Genomic DNA, 20,142 nt, shown 5'->3' with positions numbered 1-20,142 from the left:
TTTAAAGAATGAAACTCGTGTTATTATTTTTCGATCATGCATTAAGAGAGAGAAAGAGGGTTCTTTTTGTCACACGGCAACACAAAGGTAATATACGGAAGCATAGCGTTCACCAGATTCGACACAGAATATAGCAAACTCCACCACAAAGATGAGAACAGACCGCATATAGTGAGCGCTGCGGGACCCCGCGCATACAGAGGGGCCGGTGGGGATGCTTAGATGTCGTCTTCGCCCGCCTCCTTGCTGAAGGTGGTCATGTCGATCTTCTCGGGGAAGATGATGTTGACGGCCAGGTCCTCCCCGCTGTTGTACTGCAGGAGCACGTTCCTCTTCTTGCGAAGTACGCGGTTGTAGCGCAGGTTGGACACCCAGGCCTCGCACTTGTTGAGGAAAACAACTCCCACGGTGCCCAGCACCACCAGACTGGTCAGCACGCCCAGGACGGTGAAGCAGATGGCCTGGCCCTCGGAGAGGAGGGGAGCACTCTTGTTGAGTTCCTTCATGGACACCTTGAGGATGCGGTGCTCCGGCTGCGGCACTGGCAGCTCGTGCACCCCGGGGGTCAGGCGGTAGGTCAGCCCGTGCCCGCCGGGCAGACGGGTGACCTGCTGGGGGCCTAGCGCGCGCTTCCTGCCACAGGTGGGGCCCGTGAACTCGGGCTTGCACAGACACTCGTACCTCACCTGGGTGTGCTGCAGGCAGGTGCCCCCGTTGAGGCACGGGTCGGTGCCGCAGTTGCCCACGGGGCGGCTGCACGTCTTGTCCATGAAGCCGGCGGGGCAGCGGCAGCGGAAGTCGCCCCCGATGTCGGTGCAGATGCCTTGGTTCTCGCACGGGTTGGGGGTGCAGCTGTTGGCCACGATCTCGCAGAAATTGCCTGAGAAGCCAGGGGGGCACAGGCAGGAGGCATGGGAGGCCCGGCCCTCGTCATCCACGCAGGTGCCTCCGTGCTGGCAGGGGGACCTGCGACACAACAGGGGGACACGGTAAAGGGCCCTCGGGGGCTGGCCTAGGACGGAGGTGCCCAGGGAGGCGCCGGGTGCCGCGGCCCCTGTCCGCGAGGGGCTCACGGGCCGTCCGGGGCGGACGCACGCACGCCTGGCCTGCCGAGCCGATGCCCGTCTCCTCTCCCACCTCTTAAGTCATCTCTCCGACCAGAGGCCCGGTGGTTAGTCACTGGTGGACGGGTGGGGAAACTGAGGCTGAGAGAGGCAAAGTTAGTGACGACCCAGGGCTGGAGGGAGCCCCCTCCCTTAGCTCCACCCCCCCCCCCCAGGAGCCGCTGGGCAGAGCAGAGCCTGCCCCCCCCCCAGGTCCCCTCACCACACGGCCCCCGCCTTATTGTTACTCGTATGGTTATTTTCTGAGGAGAGAGCCTGCGTCCTATTGTACTGGAAACCCTTAGGGACACTCAGAGTGAAAGAAACCCCCGGGCTGTCTCTGCCGGCCCGGCCGGGTGCCTGTGCCCGGCTGTTTAACAGTGGTCCATTCACCCAAGTGCGGCTTCCAGACCGAAACTGTTTGCTCAAAGCAGAGCACAGGAGCATTTAACGTAAGTGCTTTTAAACGAGCAGACCCTTTGTCATCTGATAAATGCCAGAACCCAGGGAAGAAAGGGGCTCTAAGCACAAGAAATCAGCATCGCTGCTTCAGGGGGTGAAGGCTGCCTAGGAGCTGGGCTCTGGAGGGACTTCAAGGACCTCGGGTTCTATTCTGACAGTCTGGTTCGAGTTGGTGGGAGAGACAAAGCAAAACGTTTTAAAGGTCTCGCTCTGTATTCTCCCTTCCCGCTCAAAAGCAGACGTGGACGTCGGTTGTGACCCCCTCTCCTCCGACCCTCTCTGAACACTGATCTTTGGATGCTACAAAAATGCCTGTTTGTGGCCTCTCGGGCTCCAGGATTCCCCACGCCCTCCCTGGAACGCCCAGTCAAGATAAGCTGGTTCTGTACTCTAGCTTCTATATCCTCTGCCCCCCAGCTCGATCCCCCCCCCCCACCCCAGCTCAGGCCCAGGACCCGCTCTGTTTGCATTCTTGCAGCGGCCTAAGCCCCGCCTAAGCCCCAGCTGAGGGCCGGGTGGGCTCAGTGGAGCTAAACAGATAAGGGCCGGAAGTGCTTTGCTGCTTTGCAGAAGTGTCCCTTCTGACTGTCGTGCCCACGGCCCTGAAAGTCCCAGAGCCTCTGCTCCGCTGCGGGTCGCTAAGAGCTGGACCCCCCCCCCCCCCCGCCCACCTTCATGGCTAGTCCTCCCCGCCCACCCCGCTGGCCAAAGCCCCCCTCTGGGACTCCTCAGCCGGGTCTGCCCTCACGCACACACATGGGGACTTGGGGGCATCAGAGGGAAGAGGAAATTGGGGGGGGGGGGGTCACTTCAGAAATTACGGAGATCACACACAGCCCCTCAAGCACCCTGATCTGGGGCGCCCCCCTCCCCCAGCCGTGGGGCTGCGGGACAGGCACTTGGCCTTTTGTCAGGTGACAGGTCCAACTGGGCTAGGCTGAAAGGGTCTTTGGGGGTGTGACGCAGGAATCAAAGCAGCATTCATCGGATCGCACAGAGTGAGGAAGAATATTTACCCATTGATCACACAGGGCCCATCCTTCTCCTGACAGTCCTTTCCCGAGAACCCAGGGGCACAGGAGCACTCGTAGTGGCCGCTCTCGAGGTTGACGCAGGTTCCGTTGTTAGCGCAGGGGGTCGAGGCGCAAGCCCGGACATCTGGGGGACGGGGAGAGGAAAGCGGACTTTGTGACCCACCCCCTCCCCCAGGGAGGAGGGGGAGGGGACAGGCTGGGAGGAGAGCTTTGTGGGTAGGGGCAGGGCCAGAGCCCTCCAGCCGGTCAAGCGGGGACCCCAAGCGAGCCGCCCAGATGTCTCTGTTTGTGGCCACTCACTGCCAGCGGTCACCGAATGGAGTCCTGAGCAAGAGCACGTAGCGACCCCCCAAAACTCTGCCGTTAGGCAAGCAGCTCGGGGGGGGGGGCTGAAGGGGCTCCCTCCCTCCTGTCAGGTCACAGACACGGAAAGTCACGGCCGCTCACTGATCCTCAACCCGGGAAAGCCGGCCCCCTGTCCTGGCACCAGCTCACCCGCTCGGTCCAGGAGCGTGACCTTTACCGCAGACCCCTTCCCTCCCCCAAAACGTTGTGTGCCAGGCCCAGGCTCCTCCCCCAGATGAGTTTTCAGCCTCTCCTGGTTCGGGGGTGGGGGGGGGGTCCCTGCCAGTCAGGGCAATCGTGCGGCCCAGCTGTTAGAAACACCAGCTGTCCTTCATCACAGAGGGGCGGGGGGGAAATCGAGACATGTGAGGACTCCTGTCGGGAATCGAGAAACCGGATTCAGCCCCACCACTGCCTCTGCCTCCCGGTGGTCGCTCTTTCCGCGCTCAGGATCTGAACGAAGGGGCCCGCGATAAAAAGGCTGTATCTTTTGAAGGCAGCAAAATCAGGAGTACTGAGTGCTCTCCTGTCCGTGTGGGTTTCCATGAACACTGCTACATTTCCACCGCCTTTTTCCACCTCCTGTCATGCACACTTCATTATGCGGGGCTCAGCGAGCCAGGGACAGCTGAACAAAGGGGCCTGGGCCAGGGGCTCTCCGCTGATGGAGACCCCAGCCCCCAGGCAGGGCCGCGAGGGACCTTTTCTATGCCTGGCTCCGGCCGGGCTCAGGGTTCGGCTCCTCCCCGCTCTGTGCCTCACTTTCCCCACGTACAAAAGGAGGGGCTCGCCCTGGCCAGTCCCCGGGGGCCCTTCGAGCTTTGGGTTCCTACATCTGCCAAATACAAAGCCGGGGCCAGCCAGAGACCCGGCAGCTTAAGGCCGAATGGGTGGGGGTCCCCGACGCTGAGGCCACACACACGCGGATTCGTTCTGTCTTTTAAAGAGACCCGCACCCCTCGTGGAGGGAAGATGGCAATCCATATCCATAAGGGAAAGCCTGTATGCCATGCCGACGGCCTATCCAGAGCCGTGAGGCGTCCCCTGCGAGCCCCGCTTGGTGTAAGGAAACATAAAGAGATTTTATCATTACGGGAAGGTTCTAGCGGGTGAGGCCTCAGCAACGGGCTCCCAGTCCTGGGCTCCCAGCAACCCTGTCACTGGGCATCTTAAATTTAAGCTAAAGACTTACCGACCACCCCCCTCGTCCCCCCACAGCATCTAGCCTCACGCACAGAGGATGAGCCCACCTCTTCCCAATTCCCAGGCCTCCGGCCCAAAAGGAGGGTAGATGAAGCCGAGGCAAGGAGAGAGACGCCGGGGGCAGGGGGCGGGAAGGGGGGGTAGGGGGGGTGGTTTCTGTCTGGGGCAGCAGCTGCGGCCTTGACAGCCTCAGAGACAGAGACGGGTTGGGGAAAAGGGGAACGGGGGGGTGGGGACAATTATCCGGAGGGCTGTTTCCTCTGGACCCAGCGTCCCAAGCTGAGAGGCTTTGTCAACCCAGTGGGGAGGGGACATTTTGTCTGGAAAACTCCATGGGAGGCAATCCTGAACCAGACACCAAAGAGGGTGGGCTCTGGGCTAAAAGCCCTGATCCCAAGTGGTAGCTTTTTCGGGGGGGGAGACCCTCTGGGTCACGAGGCAGCCCAGAGGGTGCTGTGGAGGGGGAGCAGAGCTGCGGAGCGTGAGTCAGCTGCGGAGAAAATCCCGCACCGTCTGGCGGTGGGGGGGGGGGGGGGCAGGGGGGTGGTGCTTTAAGGACCTGAGACTGTGGTGGGGGCTCAATTAGGAAAGCAGAGCGCCTCGGCGGCTATGACGCAGGGGCGGTCAAACACGCTCTCGAATCTTCCTTAAGGGAGGGGATTAGAAGCGGCCACAGATGAGAAGTAGCCCATTCCTGGGGCCAGGGGAAGGGATTTTCGCTGGCTTTTCTCCCGATAACCTCTCACGCATCCCTAAGCAGAGCCTTTTACCTCCTCGAGCCTCGACTTCCCTCTCGCTACCCCTGGTCTCTGCTAACATTGAGGACCGAGGGACAGAGGCCCCGGGGCAGCCACCCACTCTGCCGGGAGTTTTTTCCAGGACTTTAGCTTGCCCCGGCTTCAGGGCCCCTTCTGCCAAACGAGAATGGACTCAGATGGACATTTTGCAGCCTGAAAACGTAGTGGCAACCAGTTCTCAGTTGCTCGGGGTAATGGAGGACAGAGATTGCATAAATTAATGAAATCAACAGATAACACCAATCTGCACTTTGACCACTTCTCAGCTTTTCCCGACCCCCAGCCTCCCTCAACACCTGACCCCAGACGTCAGCCCTGTCCTACTGGCTCTGACTCAGTCCCTGCTCAGCACACCCATCACCCCCACCCCAGTCATTTGCTCTTACAGCCTCGTGTGTGAATTTCCGGGAGCCGCAGCTCCGTGACCGGCCGCCCCCCCACCAGTCCTTACCCTCTCTGAGTTCTAGTGACCCGGACAGGTTGCCCAGGTCTCCACCCTCTGAGCTTTGTGTAGCCTGTGCTGATTGTGTGACTCTTTACTCAACAGGCAGATCCCCGACAGCCCCCCTCCCCCAAAGTGCTTTCTCTGGGTGCTGGTGCTGTGCCGAGGAGAACAAAACTGAGTCCCTACCTTCTAGGAGGTTCCAGGTACCAGGGGGTAGTGTATCAACACACCATTACCATACAGAGCCCTGGGTGTGTGGGAATAAGGCGGGAGGGGGAGGGGAGGCAGTTGGGAGGAGGCGGCTGGGGGCGGGGGGGGGCAGGGATGGGGGTGGGGCGGGCAGGGGCACATGCCAACCTATGTCACAGAGCTTCCCGTTCCAGCCGTCGTCACAAACGCACTGCCAGGGTTCCACGCAGAGTCCGTTCACGCAGCCGGGAAAGGTCACACATTGGTCGCACAGGGGACCCTGCCAGCCAGGCTGGCACCTGCGGTGGGGGGGGGGGGTTTGGAGGAGAAAGATGGGGACCTATGAAGGGGAGCAGGGGTGGAAGGGGCGCCCAGGCTGCTTTCTGTGGAGCCAAGATCCCTTGGGGGTCTTTGCACAGTGCCAGGCCAGCGGGTCGCAGGAAGCAAACACCAGACACCTGAACGGAGAACTTAAACAGAGGACCAGACGGAGGGGTCCCCAAGAGCCTGGCAGAGCGCTGCATTTTGCCGCAGTGGCCTGCAGTGGGCTCACCCTGCAAGGGGTTCTCCCAACACCCCACTTCTGAGACAGCAGACAGGAGCTGTGGCTGTCCCCCCCTCCCCATCCTCCCGCCCTCGGCCCTCTTCTCCCCGTCGCTACCCTCCCACCAGTTTCCTGCGGGGGCGAGGAGGCTGTTTGCTGCAGCCCAGCGGCCAAGCCCCCCCCCCCTTTTCTGCCTGACACCATGATTCCCCAGGATTCTGCCCTGACCTCCTACAGGCTGCCTCTGGGGAGCCACCCCATTACCTGCAAACATTGTCATCCTCGCAGAACCCATTTTGGGGGTGGCAGGCCAGGAAGCACTCAGCTCCTGAGGCACAAGAAAGGTTACACCATTCACCCCACAAGGCCCCAGAGGCCAGGGCAAAGCCCCATCTTCGCCCAAAGAGCCCAAGGCCTCCCTGGAGGGAGCCAGAGACCCTCTGTGGTCCCACCAGCCTCGCACACAGTAGGCGCTTCACGTCAGGCCACTCAGAAAAAAAAAATCTGCCGCGTTTCTAGTGACAGGGTGACCACAGGACACTGCCTAGTTCTCAGGGGCAGGTCAGACACCTAAATTCCTCCCCCGCCTCAAAATCATGAAACCTCAAACGCTAAACGCGGGGGTGGGGAGACAGTGAGTAGAGACATTCGACCCCTGGGCACTCAGCCAAACCCTCACTTTTGCAAAGTGAGCTAAAATGGGGGGCAGATTCTGAGGCATCGGGCTTTGGAAAAGGCCAGACAGGTTCACCTGGCAGCCCGGCAGGTAAGGCATCCTGATCGTGTGAAAGGTTTAATCCCCGTTAAACCAGGCACGCAACTCAAATCCCCCCCAATCTCCCTCCCCCAGACTCGTCATATTTCAAAGACGCAAGGATTTTGCAAAGCAGATTTCTGCAATTCTGACACTGTTTAGACATCCGGACACTTTCGTAGGCGCCTACTGTGTGCATTTCCTTCGCCTGGCTCCCCAGCTTTCCAGACAGCCCCCCCACCACGAGCACTGGTGCAGTGGGGGCGGGGGGCACTGCGGGAAGGGGCAACTCTCTCCCTGTCAGAGACAGATGGCCGCCGCAGACTGAAGTGTCGCAGCCCCTCACCTAGAGAAACGCCACGCGGGAGGGGCTCGCGCCGGGCGCCTCGGTGGGAATTTGGGGCCGCGACGGCCAAGCCATCCCCCCCCACCCCCGCCGTCCCCACGGACCTGGTCCCGAACGCGCACGCGACACCCCAAAGTTGCACCCCAGAGCATTTCCACACAGGGCTCCCGATCATCACCTCGTTTCTCCATACCTCCTCTCTCTGCGCACCGACACCCCTGCGAGCGCCACTTCTGCGGGGCGGGAAGGGGCTGCGGCGGCGGCGGGGGAGGGGGGGGCGGGGGTCCCACACCTCCCCCTGCCCCCGGGACCCCGGGGCGAGGCTTGGCATGCGAGGCTGGCGGGGAGGGCGAGGCGGCACCGCGCGGGGCTTAGGGTTAGGCGGGACGGGCCGGAGTCGGGGCGCACGGGACGGGGCGCGCGGGGCACCGGGCGGCCGGGGGGCAGGGGTGGCGTCGCAGGCTTCCCCGGAGGGGGCGCGAGCCGGGCCGCCGCGGCGTGGGGGGTGGGGGTGGGGGTGGGGGCTCACCATGGACACTGTGGCCGAAGGCCAGCAGGAGCAAGAGGACGGGCAGGAGGGCTGCGGTCGCGGTCATCGCGGGGCGGCCGGGGTCGCGGTCCCGGGAGCGGCGCGGGCGCGGGTCCGGCTCCGGGCGCCGCGCTGGGCTTCTGGTTGCGGACGCGGAAGGGGGCGCGGGCGCGCGGCGAGGGGAAAGCCAGGGCTGCACCGGGCTGCGCGCTGCGCTCTCCGCTGCCGCCGCCGAGCTGCCGCCGCCGCCGCGCGCGCCGCCCTTTTCGTACCGCCGCCCCCCCGCGGCCCCCGCCCCCCGCCCCCGCCTCCGCGCGCACGGGGCCGGCGCCGGCCAGTCCCGGTGACCCCCGCCCCTCGCGGGGCCGCCCCCCACCGCGGCGGCGTCCCGGAAAGCCGCTCGCGCACGCGGAGCGCTCTTGGCTAGACGGGCGCAGGTACCCCGCGCGCGAGGGGCACACGTCCTGTACACGGGACGGCCCGCGGGCGCGCACGGGCGGGCCCGCTTAGGACAAGCGGCGGGGACGGAGCCGGGGCTGGGCCGCAGCCCCCAGGAAGACGCCAGCACGCGCTCGGAATACAGAAACACGCAGAGAAACACCAAAACACTTATCGCCAAGGTCCCGAGCACGCAGGCCATGGCTCACACGGCCGGGAAGACACAAATGCGCGCTCCGGGGACGCAGGACACGCTGCTGACACACGCGCCCTCGGGAGAACACTGATGGAAAGCCTCGTACCCCCCTGCCCCTCGCTCTAAAGACGCAGGAAGACGCAGGCCCACACACTGCACCACCGGCACGCCCTGCGATGCAAACCCAGGTTGTAGAAATAGTCCTGGGCGCCTCATGCGCAGTCACAGGCACGCGGAGAGGCCGGCGGACACACAGTTATGAAACCCCGGGCATCCTTCAACATGTGCCCCAGCCTGGCCACACAGAGGCACGTGCCCAGCCACGTGCACACCTGAACATGCGAATTCACTTGCAAACATACGGACACCCGCTCACCCCCCCCCCAACCCCCCGGGCCGACAGTCAGGGCCTCGGGCACCTCCCACACGTGTGGACAGCCACACACCTGAGAGTGACAGGCACGCACGCCCAGTCCCCCGAAACCCACGGATCACAGGCTCATGATTGCACGCTCACCAAAACACACACATGCGGTCCAGCCCAACACACACAGGCCGGCCGGTCCCATCCGTCTTTGCCCACAGTGACACAGGTGGACAAGCTCACAAGAACGCTCACACGCAGACACACACACACACACACACACAGCTGCACAGCGAGCACTCGGCACATATTCTAGACCCACTGGGAGGCCTCCAGAGGAGTCACGGGGTTGTGGGGTGGGGAGGCCGACCTTGCCAGAGATCCTCCCCTCCCAAGAGCTGGGCGGGGGAAGCCCCCAGCCTGGGCTTAGAGACTCTCCTGGGTGGATGTTCCAGGCCCCTATTCTGATCAGGCCGCTGGAGGTGGAAATACAGAAGGGGGGGGGGGGGAGGGACAGGTGACAGAAGGAGATGAAAGGTGTTTAACTTCTTGGGGAAGGTACCAGGAGGTCATGGCCTTTAGAGGGTTCATTTATTTATGCTTCATTTACATAGATTAATCTGCACAGAGACCCCAGGTGCAGGCGGTGGGTGCCCACCCATTTCACGGCCTCCCCTTTCTCGCAGTGGGGAGGGAAGGTGATCTCTGCCACTTTGGTCCTAGGGTGGGGGGCCTTGGCCTTCAGACCATCTCCTGGGGTGGTGGCAGGTTTGAGGACACACTCTCCGTCCTCAAGATGGGTGTGGGAAGACAGGCCACGGGGAGTCCTCAGGCACAGGGGGGCGCTAAGGCCCGGAGTCTGTGCTCCCAGAGGAAGCAGCTGCCGGAGGGCACCTGACCAGGGTGGAGACTCCACAGAGGCTGAAGCGAAGCCCCCGCCCCTTCACCCTTGTGGAAGGTGCCTCCTCCTTCTCTTCTCCTCTTCTCTGCGGAAGACCCACAAGTAGGGGTGGGGGGTGCCGTTGGGAACCACTTGAGCGACAGGCTGGGCGGGGCGGGGGGGGGGGGGGCTGCCCCCGACCAGGCACCCACCCCGTGCCCCTTCCTTCCCATTACCCCGTCTCTCCCAGGGATTCTTCTCAAATGAAGAAACGAGTTCTGAGAGGGAAGGTCCTTTGCCCAAGGCCCCGGGGGTTCCAACGAGAGTGGCGGACAGGCCAGGTCTGGAGGTTCAACTGTCCACTGCATGGAGATGGCCCCAGCTTCCCTGACCAGCCCCCCCCCCTCCTTTCTTCCCTCCAAGGACCCTGACCTCAGCCTCCAAAATTATCCTACACAGCGGGCAGATTGGGAAGGGCTGGGTTCTCAGCCAGACACTGAGGAGGGGCGGGGGATCTCTGCGTTGAGGGCCCCGGGGGTGAGGGCCTCCGCCCAGACCAAGTCACGAGGTGCCAAGGTGCCATGTGGACCGTGTGGGGGACCCACGGGGCCATCACGTACACCGTCAGCTAGACCCCTCCCTTTCCAACCTCGGTCCCCTCCCACCGCTGCCCTCCCCAGTTCTGGAAAGGGAGGGAGGCTTGAGGAGGGCAGTCTCACCCAAGGGCATTCATGCCCAAATGTCAGGGGCTTAGGCTGAAAGGGCACTTCCCTGGCTGGCTGGCACCTGCTCGCTAATCCCCATTCCATCCCCTGACTGCTGAGGGCCCTGGGCCAGTCACTATGCCCCTCAGAGCCCCGTTTCCTTGTCTATAAGCAGGGAGACCACACCTGTCCCCAGAGGGAACTTGGGTTTTCCTAAGTAGAAAACCACTGTACTTACAAGGCCTGGCCCTTTCCTGCCTTCCTCCACCAGCTGCCTCTGGGCCTCCACCCCAGTGGGCTAGTTCTTTCTGGAACTGGTTCATGATCTGGCCCTCTTTAGAGCCCCCTGCAGGGCCACTGCTGGGAGGAGTCTTTCCTGCCATTTCAAGACCTGTAAGCCTAGAGCTTTCTGTGGGTCTCACTAAAGTGTTTGTAAATTCTGGAGACTGGAGATTTCTTTTCAGCAAGCAGACAGTGAGAAAGGGTAGCTTAGGAGCAGTGGGGAGAGGGGAGGTTGGTGACAGTCACCAGCTTCAAGGCTGTGCACAGAGAGCATGAAAATGCCAACCGGGTCCCTCGGGGAGAAGTCAGCACCGCCTGCTGTTTGCAAGCGGACCCAGAGGGCAGGAGGACTCAGGACGACTCCCTCCTTTATCTGTGCACCCCTCCCCTCCCTGTCATTCCCTCCCCCGAAAAGAACAGAGGGGATCACAAAGGAGGCAAGCAGCCCCCGCCCTCAGGAAATGCTTGGCCGCCTGGTCTGCGGAGGGTGGCTTGGCCCGCGGGGTACACAGGCATCAGGGACCAAACCTGCCCACGGTGGGGCCGGATCGCAACTCCTGAACTTCAAGCCGGGCTCCTTCCCTCTGCCAAGCTGGCGCTGCCTGCAGCCCCGTGAACCTTCTGCTCCTCCTGCCCAGAGGCCAGCTCCCCGGGGCCTTACTCCACCCTGCAGCAAGCGAGCTGGTGAGGGGCGCAAGTTTTCTGAGGCCACCGAAGAAATGTTGTCTCCAGACGGTCCCCCGCCCATTCTCCCCTCCTCCCCTCTCCAAACACTGACATTGCCCTCGGCCAGCACCAGACCACTTGATTAAAGGCAGAATTGCTGATCAAGAAAGCCCAGCAGGGTCCAGCTGGAGGGGCCTCGGAGACCAGCTAGTCCTGGGCGTGCACAGTGGGGGCAAGGCAGCTGAGGGGGGGGGGGGGACTCTGCCTCCACCCCGTCTTGACATCTGCTGTGCACCCCCCTACAGCTGAGAATCTCCAAAGCCTGAGGCTTTGTTTCTGCCCAGACTGGGTTGTGGTTTTTGGAGGTCTCTGCATTCCCACCGGTCCGGGCCTAATGGGACATGATGCAGTCGGAGAAACTGAGGCCCAGCAAAGACCCCCAGGTGCCTCTGTTCCCTCTTCTCTCTCCCTCTCCCAAATACCATGCGTTCTCCACCCTGCCTCCCGAAGAGGACACAGCTTCCCCCTCGCCCTGTCTGAGACACGTAGCCCTGCCCAAAGAGCCTGCCCATTTGACAAGGCAGGGCCAGCGTCCAGAGCTTTAGCTCTTCTGATTAGAGTCCTGGAACTGGAATTTGGACACAGTGGGGGCAGGGATCTCCCCACCACCGGGCCACAGCCCCTGAATTAGGGAGGGCTACAGGCAAGAAGGCGGGGCCTGCCTTTTCCTCCTCTCCCCGACTGTCCCCTCGGATCTGGATTCTTACGGGGGGGCCTCCTTGAAGCCCGGCTGGCTGGGCCCTGCAAGGCCCAGGGTTCAGAGATGAGCACACTGAGGCTGCCCGGTTCTGAGACAGGTGTGCAGCCAGCGTGTAGCAGGGAATCCACGCCCCGCTCTCTGCTCAGCGGCAGGGCAGGGAGGACACTGGGAACACCCGAGGGCACCTCCCCTGGAGGGGGGGGGGGTGCCGAGCAGCCACCTTGAGGGGGGAGGTGGTTCGTGAGGGCTCGGTGCAAACGCCGAGGAGCTGCCCGGCAGCCACGATCGGATCCGCATTCTTTCCCCAAGCAAGCGAGTTCAGCTTTGAAGAGAGACAGTCTCTTTTCTCCCGCGGAGGGGAGGGGGCCCCGGGGGCGGAGGGTGGAGGGAAGTGGGAGGTGCACCCGGGTACATTTAGGCTCGAGAACACGAGCACGACGGCTTGGTTTCGAGTTCAATCAGAGAGAAGCCTCTTCAGTCTGAAGTGGCTGCGCGCTCGGCCGAGCGGAGAACGGGGACCGTGGCCGTGGAGGTGGAGGCGCACCTGCTGCTCAGGCCTCGTGGCGGGGCCGGGGGAGGCGCGTGACGGGCTCCGCGGCGTCGGGGCGCGCGAGGGAGCTGGGGGCGCACGTGTCCCCCCCGGGGGAGGCGGTGGCCTGGCCACGTGACTTCCGAGGGGTCGCGCCTCCCCGCCCCCCCCCCCCCAGACCGCAGCCCGTTTCTCGCCACCCATCGGATGGGCGCATTCAAAAATAGCTCTTTCTCGCCTCCCTCCTCGTTAAAATCGACATGGATGTCACGTTCGCGGGTCTAATTGTCCCCTCCTCAATCAAATTATCCTCTTAAAGGGCGCCACTGAGTCATGCTGTGTGGGTGGAGAGCTCTGGGGGTCTCCAGAAGGGTTAATAACAGCTCCCCGCCCCGCCCCCACACCTCGTAGGTAAACTCACCCCACCTAGGTGGGAGGGGATCACAACTAGAGGAGAAAAGAGTCTTTTCATCACTTAGCCTGTCAGAAATTCCCAGAAGTTAATTTTCCATACAACGGAGGCTCGCTTCTTTTAAATGCTGTCTCTCATCCGCTCAGAATGGGCTGAGCTCCTACTGTGTGCCCGGGAGCAGGCCTGCGGGAAGGGAGATTGAGCGCCTCCTGGAGGGTGGGGGTCCCGGGACTGGGTGTTTCGGGGTGTGTAGGAGTTCGTTGGCCAGGGTCGTCTCGGCGGGACCTCTGTATGCACACGCGCGAGAGGCCAGTGTGCTGCTGTTCGTTGAGACTGGGGCCGAGTCAGGCTGGAGAAACGGTTACAAGACCTTCAGCGTTTTAGAGAGAAAGCCCTCTTAACTATTCTTTTTTTTTTTTTAATTTTTTTTTTAACGTTTATTTATTTTTGAGACAGAGAGAGACAGAGCATGAACGGGGGAGGGGCAGAGAGAGAGGGAGACACAGAATCGGAAACAGGCTCCAGGCTCCGAGCCATCAGCCCAGAGCCCGACGCAGGGCTCGAACTCCCGGACCGCGAGATCCTGACCTGGCTGAAGTCGGACGCTTAACCGACTGAGCCACCCGGGCGCCCCCCTCTTAACTATTCTTAAATATTCGACGGCCTCCCTTACCCTGGCAAACAACCTGAGGGACAGGAGTCTGTCTCCCTTTTCTCGGACCAGGGTCGACCCACGAACACATCTTGCCCAGACTTGCGGGGAGGCTTGGGAACTGGGCCAGCCCTCCCCCACCCGACCCCTGCAGCACCTGCCTACCCCCTTCCACCAGAGGGAGGGCCCGGCCAGCCGAACCCTTCAGAGGCACCAACAAAGTGCCCCGTGATGGAGAGGAAACAGGTGAAACCCTTTTCTCAAGCCCCGAGCCCCTGGAAGGAGGACCCCATCCTAGCTCCAGCTTAGGGGTTTTTAGGGTGACCATGGCAGGACTATGACAGGACCGTGACCTTCCCCATCCCCATGTCTGGGGCTTAGGAAAAGAGCTGTGTCTCCTGGCTGGGCCTGATGTACCTGTCAAGTTTAGGGATGTGAAAACACATGGCTCTCGAGGAATTTAAGATGTTTCCGTACTATATTTATTCTCTTATTTGTAAGAAGGCATTAGTGTCTTCATTCAATTATATTCAGAAATGTTTTCACCGCTCTACTGCATCCTAAGCGTTAGGGATGGCTTCCGAGGGAAGGCCCTGCCCGGTGCCCAAGCAGGGCCCCGGGACAGGCAGGTGGGAGGTCAGAGGGCCCTGCGTTGGCTCCTCTCTGCCCTCCTCCCCCCAGGCCTCCCCTGCCACCGGCCACAGCCTCCGGTCCACCTGCCGTGCGTCCTGGCCCGGGACTGGAGACCAGCGAGCCTCTGGCCTCTCGTCCCAGACGTTCCCAGCAGCACCACCCGCCTTGGACACATCCTCCTGCCTGGCGTTAACGGACTTCGCACGTGTGTCTGACCTCGGCGGGGCCAGAAGCGCCTTTCTCAGCCCTATGCCCGGCAGCCGGGGGCCTACAGGGCTGCCCACGAGGTGTTTGTGGATTAAGTGAATTAATGAATAAATGAACGAGGCACCAAGTGTTCTCCGAGGGTTACCACGGGCCCCTCGGAACGACCCTGTGTCCTAGCTGGGGTTGTGGCGACGTCCCCACCTTGTTCTCTCCTCACCAGGGCCTCAGGGTTCTGTGACTGGGTGTGGTGAATGTGGGGAGCAGGCGCACGCAGGGAGACCGCAGCCAGCACCCCCGCTGTTACCCGCCCCCCTGCCCCCCCCCCCCCAGCGCCTGGCTTCTCTGTGTATACACTCCAAGAGCCTGTTCCTATGGTGACGCTCCTCGCCTCCAGAGGCCCTACCTAGCTGTTTACAGCCAAGCTTCAGCTAGGGATGGGGGGCAGGGGACACCCAGCCCCGGCTGACCCCGGCTCCCCCCGCCCAACGCACATGGGGTTTCTTGGTGCCCAAACTCAAGTCTGGTCTTCCGCGATGAGCCTTAATTGGATCCCGGCACAAAAATGTTTGTTCTTCCTCTCCCTCCATCTGGAGGGCCGCCGCCACCTCCCCCGTTGGCCACAGAACTTGATGCTGGGGTCCAGAGAGGCTGAGCGATGTCCCCGAGGTCACACAGCAAGGTGGTGGCAAAGCAGGACCCGATTGTTGAGGCCTGGCGCCCAGCCAGAATGACCCAGAGAGCTGACGGTGAGTGGTGCTTTGAGGAGCCCCAGGTTCCCTCATTTCAACGGTGCATTTGAGGTCTGACCAGAAAGCCCACAGACTCAAAACAGACAAGAAATTCGTGTCACTAGAATAAGATTCTGGCTGGGACTGAGGGAGTGGCCCTCTGTTTCCTGCGTCAGCAAGGGTGGAATTTGGGGCACGAGACAGTTTCCTGGGGCTGGACACCTTCCCTCTCTCTCCCTCTTCCTCCTCGCCCTGGCCTCTCCCTGCTCGCCCCGTAGTCTCATCTCCGTGTGTCATCCTCAGGCCTCCTCGCGGGCTGCCACAGCCCTGCAATTGCCCAAGCCAAGGCCTAGCCTCTCTTCCCTCAGCCCTGCCCCTGACCATGCGCACACAGGTGCCAAGTCCTGGGGGGGTCGTACCCGAACAATGGCTCTCCCGCACCTCCACCCTAGCCACCACCACCCTGGTCCAAGCCACCAGACTCTGTCACCAAAGGCCACATCCGGGCCTTCCAGGCCCCTGGAGAGCAGGAGTCAGTCAGAGGCTTTCTAGATTCGTTTTCTAGAGTCTTGTTTTAACTTTTCATAGAAGGAAGGTAGAGAGAAAGAGAAAGGGAGGGAGGGAGGGATGAAAAAAGGAAGGAAGGAAGGAGGGAAGGAGAGAAGGAAAGAAGGAAGAACAGAAGGAGGGAGGAAGGAAGGAAGGAAGGAAAGAGAGGAAGGAAGGAGGGAGGGTGGAAGGAAGGAAGGAAGGAGGGAGGGAGAGAGGAAGGAGGGAGGGTGGAAGGAAGGAGGGAAGGAAGGAAGGAAGGAAGGAAGGAAGGAAGGACAGAAGGAGGGAGGAAGGAAGGGAGGAAGGAAGGAGGGAGGGTGGAAGGAAGGAAGGAGGGAGGGGGGCCGGAAGTCTTGCCTTTTCAAACCCCCTTTCGGCTCTCCCAGGACTGCACGCGCAGAATGAGGCACAGGGTAGGTTCTCATTAAATATTCGTGGAACCGAATTGCACCGTCTTATCCAGGAATCGATGAGGAAGCATTTGGCAGGCACGGGGGCACCTTGGGAATCGGAAACGGCCTTTTAACGCCTGGGCAGCCCCTCTTCCCGGCAAAAATTTCCTCCGGCCTGCAGATGAGTTTCTTTTCGGCACCTTTCCCCTGCCTCTCTCCGATGGGCCAATTATTTCTGATTGTATTTTCCTTCGCTCTGCCTTTCCTCCACGAGCAGCGGGCAGCAGCCTTCGCTGTCTGCGGCCAGCAACGGGCCCCGATTCATCGACGCGCGCCGTGCAGGGCCCCCCACCCCTGCACATTCTCAGCCGGGTTGTTCCCCCTCCCCTGCTAACTAGAGACGGTGGGGAACCATCTCGCGTGGGCTTTCTCGGGACTTCCTCCGCACAAGGCAGGGCAGCAGGGGAGGGGGAGGTGCACGGGGGTGAACAGGTGAGGGGAGGCTGGGGAACAGGTTCAGGCTCCCTGGGCCACTGTCCGTCCGTTCCCTTTGGGGCTGTAACCCCCACGTGGAAGTGAGACTCTGCCCGGCACCGGCCCTTAATGGGAGCTCTGGGTCTGGAGCTGCTGCACCTCTGAAAGCCCCATGCCAGTGACGCTGCAGGACTCAGACGCGGTGCGAACTGCAAAGGGCCACGCGGGGTCGATCGCCACCGGGGGCCCTTAAACGCGGCCCTCGAGGCCCCCCCGGCCCCGCGGCCTGGCCGCCTCCTGGCCCAGCACCCGCAGTGGTCCGTACCTGGGGATCCATGCCCAGCCTCTGCCCTGCTTGACAGCTTGCGTAAGCAAGGAGACCGCGAACCAGCCGCGAGGGCGCAGCGTCACCTGAACTGGAAGCCGGGATTCCTGGTGCCGACGGGGCGGGGGGGGGGGGGGGGGGTTGGTGGGAGAGGCCCCAGTCCGTGGCGACCACTCCTGTCCTTCCCTGTGCTGGGAACAGAGGGCACAGGGCGGGGCCGGAAGGACAGAAGAAGAGCCCACACAACTCAGAGCATCGTTGAACCCAGCCGCCTCCATCTTGGCCAGGGAAACTGAGGCTGAAAAGCTGCTTCAGGGCAGAGCTCTCTGAGCCTGGGTGTCCTGGCCGGGGCTCTCGTGCCCCTAGCCCTCACCGACCTGGGAGCAGTGCCCAGCCGAAGGGCTCTCCTGAGCCATGATTGCAGGGAGCGCCCCTGGCCGCCACACGAGCTGAGCCACACGCCCTCGTCTGCGGGAGCTCCGCGTTGGCAGAGTCCCTGCTGTGGGCCGGGTAACAGGCGTCAGGATCCGGGTGGGACCCTGGGTGTTCTTCTCCCAGGCCTCAGTTTCCCCACTTGGCTCTCCTCGGCGGGGACTTCCCGCCTGCGCACACAGCCCACTGCCTGGGTCAGGGCTTGTGGTCCCAATGGCCTGGATGGGGGGGGGGGGGGCCGTGGCAGGGGCCAGGGCGGGGCTGAAACTGCTGAGGGCGATGGGGTGGCGGAGAGCAGCGGTCGAGCCACGGACAGGAAGAATCCAGAGAATCAGGGGAAAGAAAACCTCACGGCGTTTAAGGAACGAGAGAGGAGAGGTGTTCACAAAGGCCATGGAAGCTGCCAGGAGACAGGTGGGGCCCAGAGACCCCGAGCTTCCTCTCACCTGGTTACCCGTCACCCCTCCCAGCTCCAAATGTCCAGCACCCGTCAGCGCAGGGCCCCTTCCCCGACTCCCAGAAACACCCTCACGTCTCCCATCTTTGTAAAAACCGAGAGGCATCTCAGACACCAAGAGAGGAAAAGAACAGAGGAAGGAAAGTGGCCCTTGGTCCCCAGGGCCGCAGGGACATCAGCGAAGACGGAGGTTGAGAAGTCAGCCCCAGGGGGCGGGTCAAGGGGACACCACCGGGGCAGACGAGAAGGGCTGCAGAGGCTGCGGGCGCACAGGGCGTGAGCCTCGAAGGCAATACGCTGTGGTTGCAAACGGGAAGGGGGACAGAGGAAGGGTCTGCATTTTGCAAAAAGCTGTGTGTGTGTGTGTGTGTGTGTGTGTGTGTGCGCACACGTGTGTGTCTGCAGTTAAGAAGATAGAGACTGGAGGGTGTTTACAGGCAGAGACCGAGCGAGGACATAATTGATTAATTGAATAAGGAGAACACGGCCTCTCTCCTCTGTGACTTCCTGGTGTGGGAGGGCCGTGAGGGTCCGAATGACACCTCCACTAAAGGGACACGTGCTGTAATTGAATTACTGCATCCAGTGGCCGTCTGGGGCGCTGTGTGATCCCCCCTTCCCGTGCCCACACACCTGACCAAAGAGAAAGCCCCCTCGCGGCCCAGGGCCCCAGGAAGCACTGTCCCCGTAGGCGGAGCACGTGTGTTAACTGTGCTTTTAACTTTCAAAGGGCTTTTCTATTGATTTCATTTACTCCTCCGGACCCAGCATTTGTCACGCTCTGCTTTAGACACCCGTGAGCCGCCACATGCAGTGGGAGGTAGGGGGGGAAGGTCTGGAGGCCACAGCACACGTCTGACCCTCCCCTGTGCCGTAGCCATGCAGTAAGGGCCCAGAGAATGTTTGCTGAGTGAATACACGATGGATGGATGGATGTGTGGCTAGGTGGGTGGATGGATGGAACCATATGTTTGATAGGAAGGCTCTCTCTCTCTCTCTCTCGCTCGCTCATCAGATGGGTAAACTGAGGCCTGGCAACCAGGACCTTGTGTGGCATGCAGCCAATATTTGGAGGCATTAACGCTTGTCTCATGATTGTGATGACAGTTCGGTTTCAGCCAGGAGGCAGCCATCTAGTGTCCCCAGAATGAGTCACGGCCCCCTTCCTTGTCTTCACTCCCTCTGGGACAGGGGGTGGAGCTGGGTTCGGGCTCTGTGTCTCCCCGTCCGTGGACCTGTTGACTCTGGAACTCTCCGGGAGGCCCGGACAAGACAGAGCCCATGGCTGCGGGGGGACCCTCAGAGTTTCATGGGGTGCCTCCCCCATATTGTCACTGCCCCCATGCGTGTCCCATGAAGGCGGCTGCTTCATCCTGACCTCCAGCATCTGTCCGTGAGCAGGACAAACCTGAACTCCCGTGCTCTCTAACCTCCGTGCCCCGGCTGATGCTGGGTGTCATTTAGAATGGCCACCGCTCACGCCCATCCCATGCTGAGGGCCACCTCCTCCAGGAGCACCTCCAGGAATGCCTGCCAGGTTCCTTCTCCCTGTACTCACCCTGAGGCTGTCTGCCAGGGCTGCTGGCCGGTTCATTGCTATGTCTAAGAGCACGGGAGCTCCCCGCGGACTGGAAACTCCTGGAGGAATGGGGGGGGTGGGGCTGCACCTCGCCCCCTGCCCCCACCTTTTTGGCGCCCAGGGTCGTGAGGTCTGGTCCCGCACTTGCACTGGGTACAGGTGGAGTAGGGCTGGTGTGGCCACTCTCTGTCCCTCCAGCTGGACGGTGGGCAGGATGTGGGCAGGGATTCCCTCCAGGGGAGCTGTTCCTGCCTCCCCGCTGTTGGGGCGCCTGTCTCTGCGGCTGCCTTGGGCCCTGCACATCCCTGTTGCTGGTATTTTTAACTTGGCCCAGCTTTTAGTAAGTCCTCCGTGTGTGGGGAGCAGTAAACAATGATCTGAGAACTTGACTAATGAAAACATGACTCTGAGGCTGTGGAGAGAAGCCTCTGTCGCTGGCTTCATCCCGAGGAAGGCCCTTCCCTCCCGGGCCGCCTCTGCAGACACTGGACGGCACTGCATCTGGGGCCCGGCACCTGTCCGAAAGTCAACGGAGCCTGGGGGGCTGCGGTGGGGAGGGGGGCGCCGTCCCACAAACACCTCCCTGTAGCCTGGCCCCATCTCAGAACCTGCCGCCTCCTCCAGGCAGTCCCCCACGGATGTGCGTCCCTCTGTCAGGGTCAGGCAGGGAGGTGGGTCTATGGCCATCTTGCACAGTGGCTGCTGTTCGTGGGTCTCTTTTCTGGGCAC

At 62.0% G+C, this 20,142-nt stretch overlaps 1 protein-coding gene across 2 annotated transcripts; it reads right to left on the bottom strand.

Moving 5' to 3' along the window:
* DLK1 (delta like non-canonical Notch ligand 1) lies at positions 1 to 7,871 on the bottom strand. Of its 2 annotated transcripts, XM_047863569.1 has the most exons (6): positions 7,752 to 7,871; positions 6,387 to 6,450; positions 5,747 to 5,877; positions 2,582 to 2,723; positions 687 to 966; positions 1 to 461 (listed from the first exon to the last, which is right to left on the bottom strand). In XM_047863569.1, the coding sequence occupies exons 1-6, from the start codon at positions 7,816 to 7,818 to the stop codon at positions 219 to 221; spliced, it is 927 nt and encodes a 308-aa protein (XP_047719525.1). In that variant the 5' UTR covers positions 7,819 to 7,871; the 3' UTR covers positions 1 to 218. The 2 variants fall into 2 exon arrangements, with proteins under 2 accessions (XP_047719525.1, XP_047719524.1); XM_047863568.1 differs by having other exon boundaries at positions 1 to 966.
* Positions 7,872 to 20,142: the final 12,271 nt, after the last annotated feature.

This window comes from Prionailurus viverrinus, chromosome B3 (assembly GCF_022837055.1).
Source record: "Prionailurus viverrinus isolate Anna chromosome B3, UM_Priviv_1.0, whole genome shotgun sequence".
NCBI lineage: Eukaryota > Metazoa > Chordata > Mammalia > Carnivora > Felidae > Prionailurus > Prionailurus viverrinus.
The sequence above is the reverse complement of the archived record's forward strand: the minus strand, read 5'-3'. Positions and strand labels throughout refer to the sequence as shown.

What these genes read in the sequence shown, in the direction of transcription:
- DLK1 (XM_047863568.1), bottom strand. Translation starts at nt 7,818, where the DNA reads ATGACCGCGACCGCAGCCCTCCTGCCCGTCCTCTTGCTCCTGCTGGCC. An exon ending in GAGGATGACAATGTTTGCAG is followed by an intron (nt 5,878 to 6,386) that starts GTAATGGGGTGG and finishes CCCCCACCGCAG; the next exon opens with GTGCCAGCCTGGCTGGCAGG. An exon ending in CGGGAAGCTCTGTGACATAG is followed by an intron (nt 2,724 to 5,746) that starts GTTGGCATGTGC and finishes CCCGTCCCCCAG; the next exon opens with ATGTCCGGGCTTGCGCCTCG.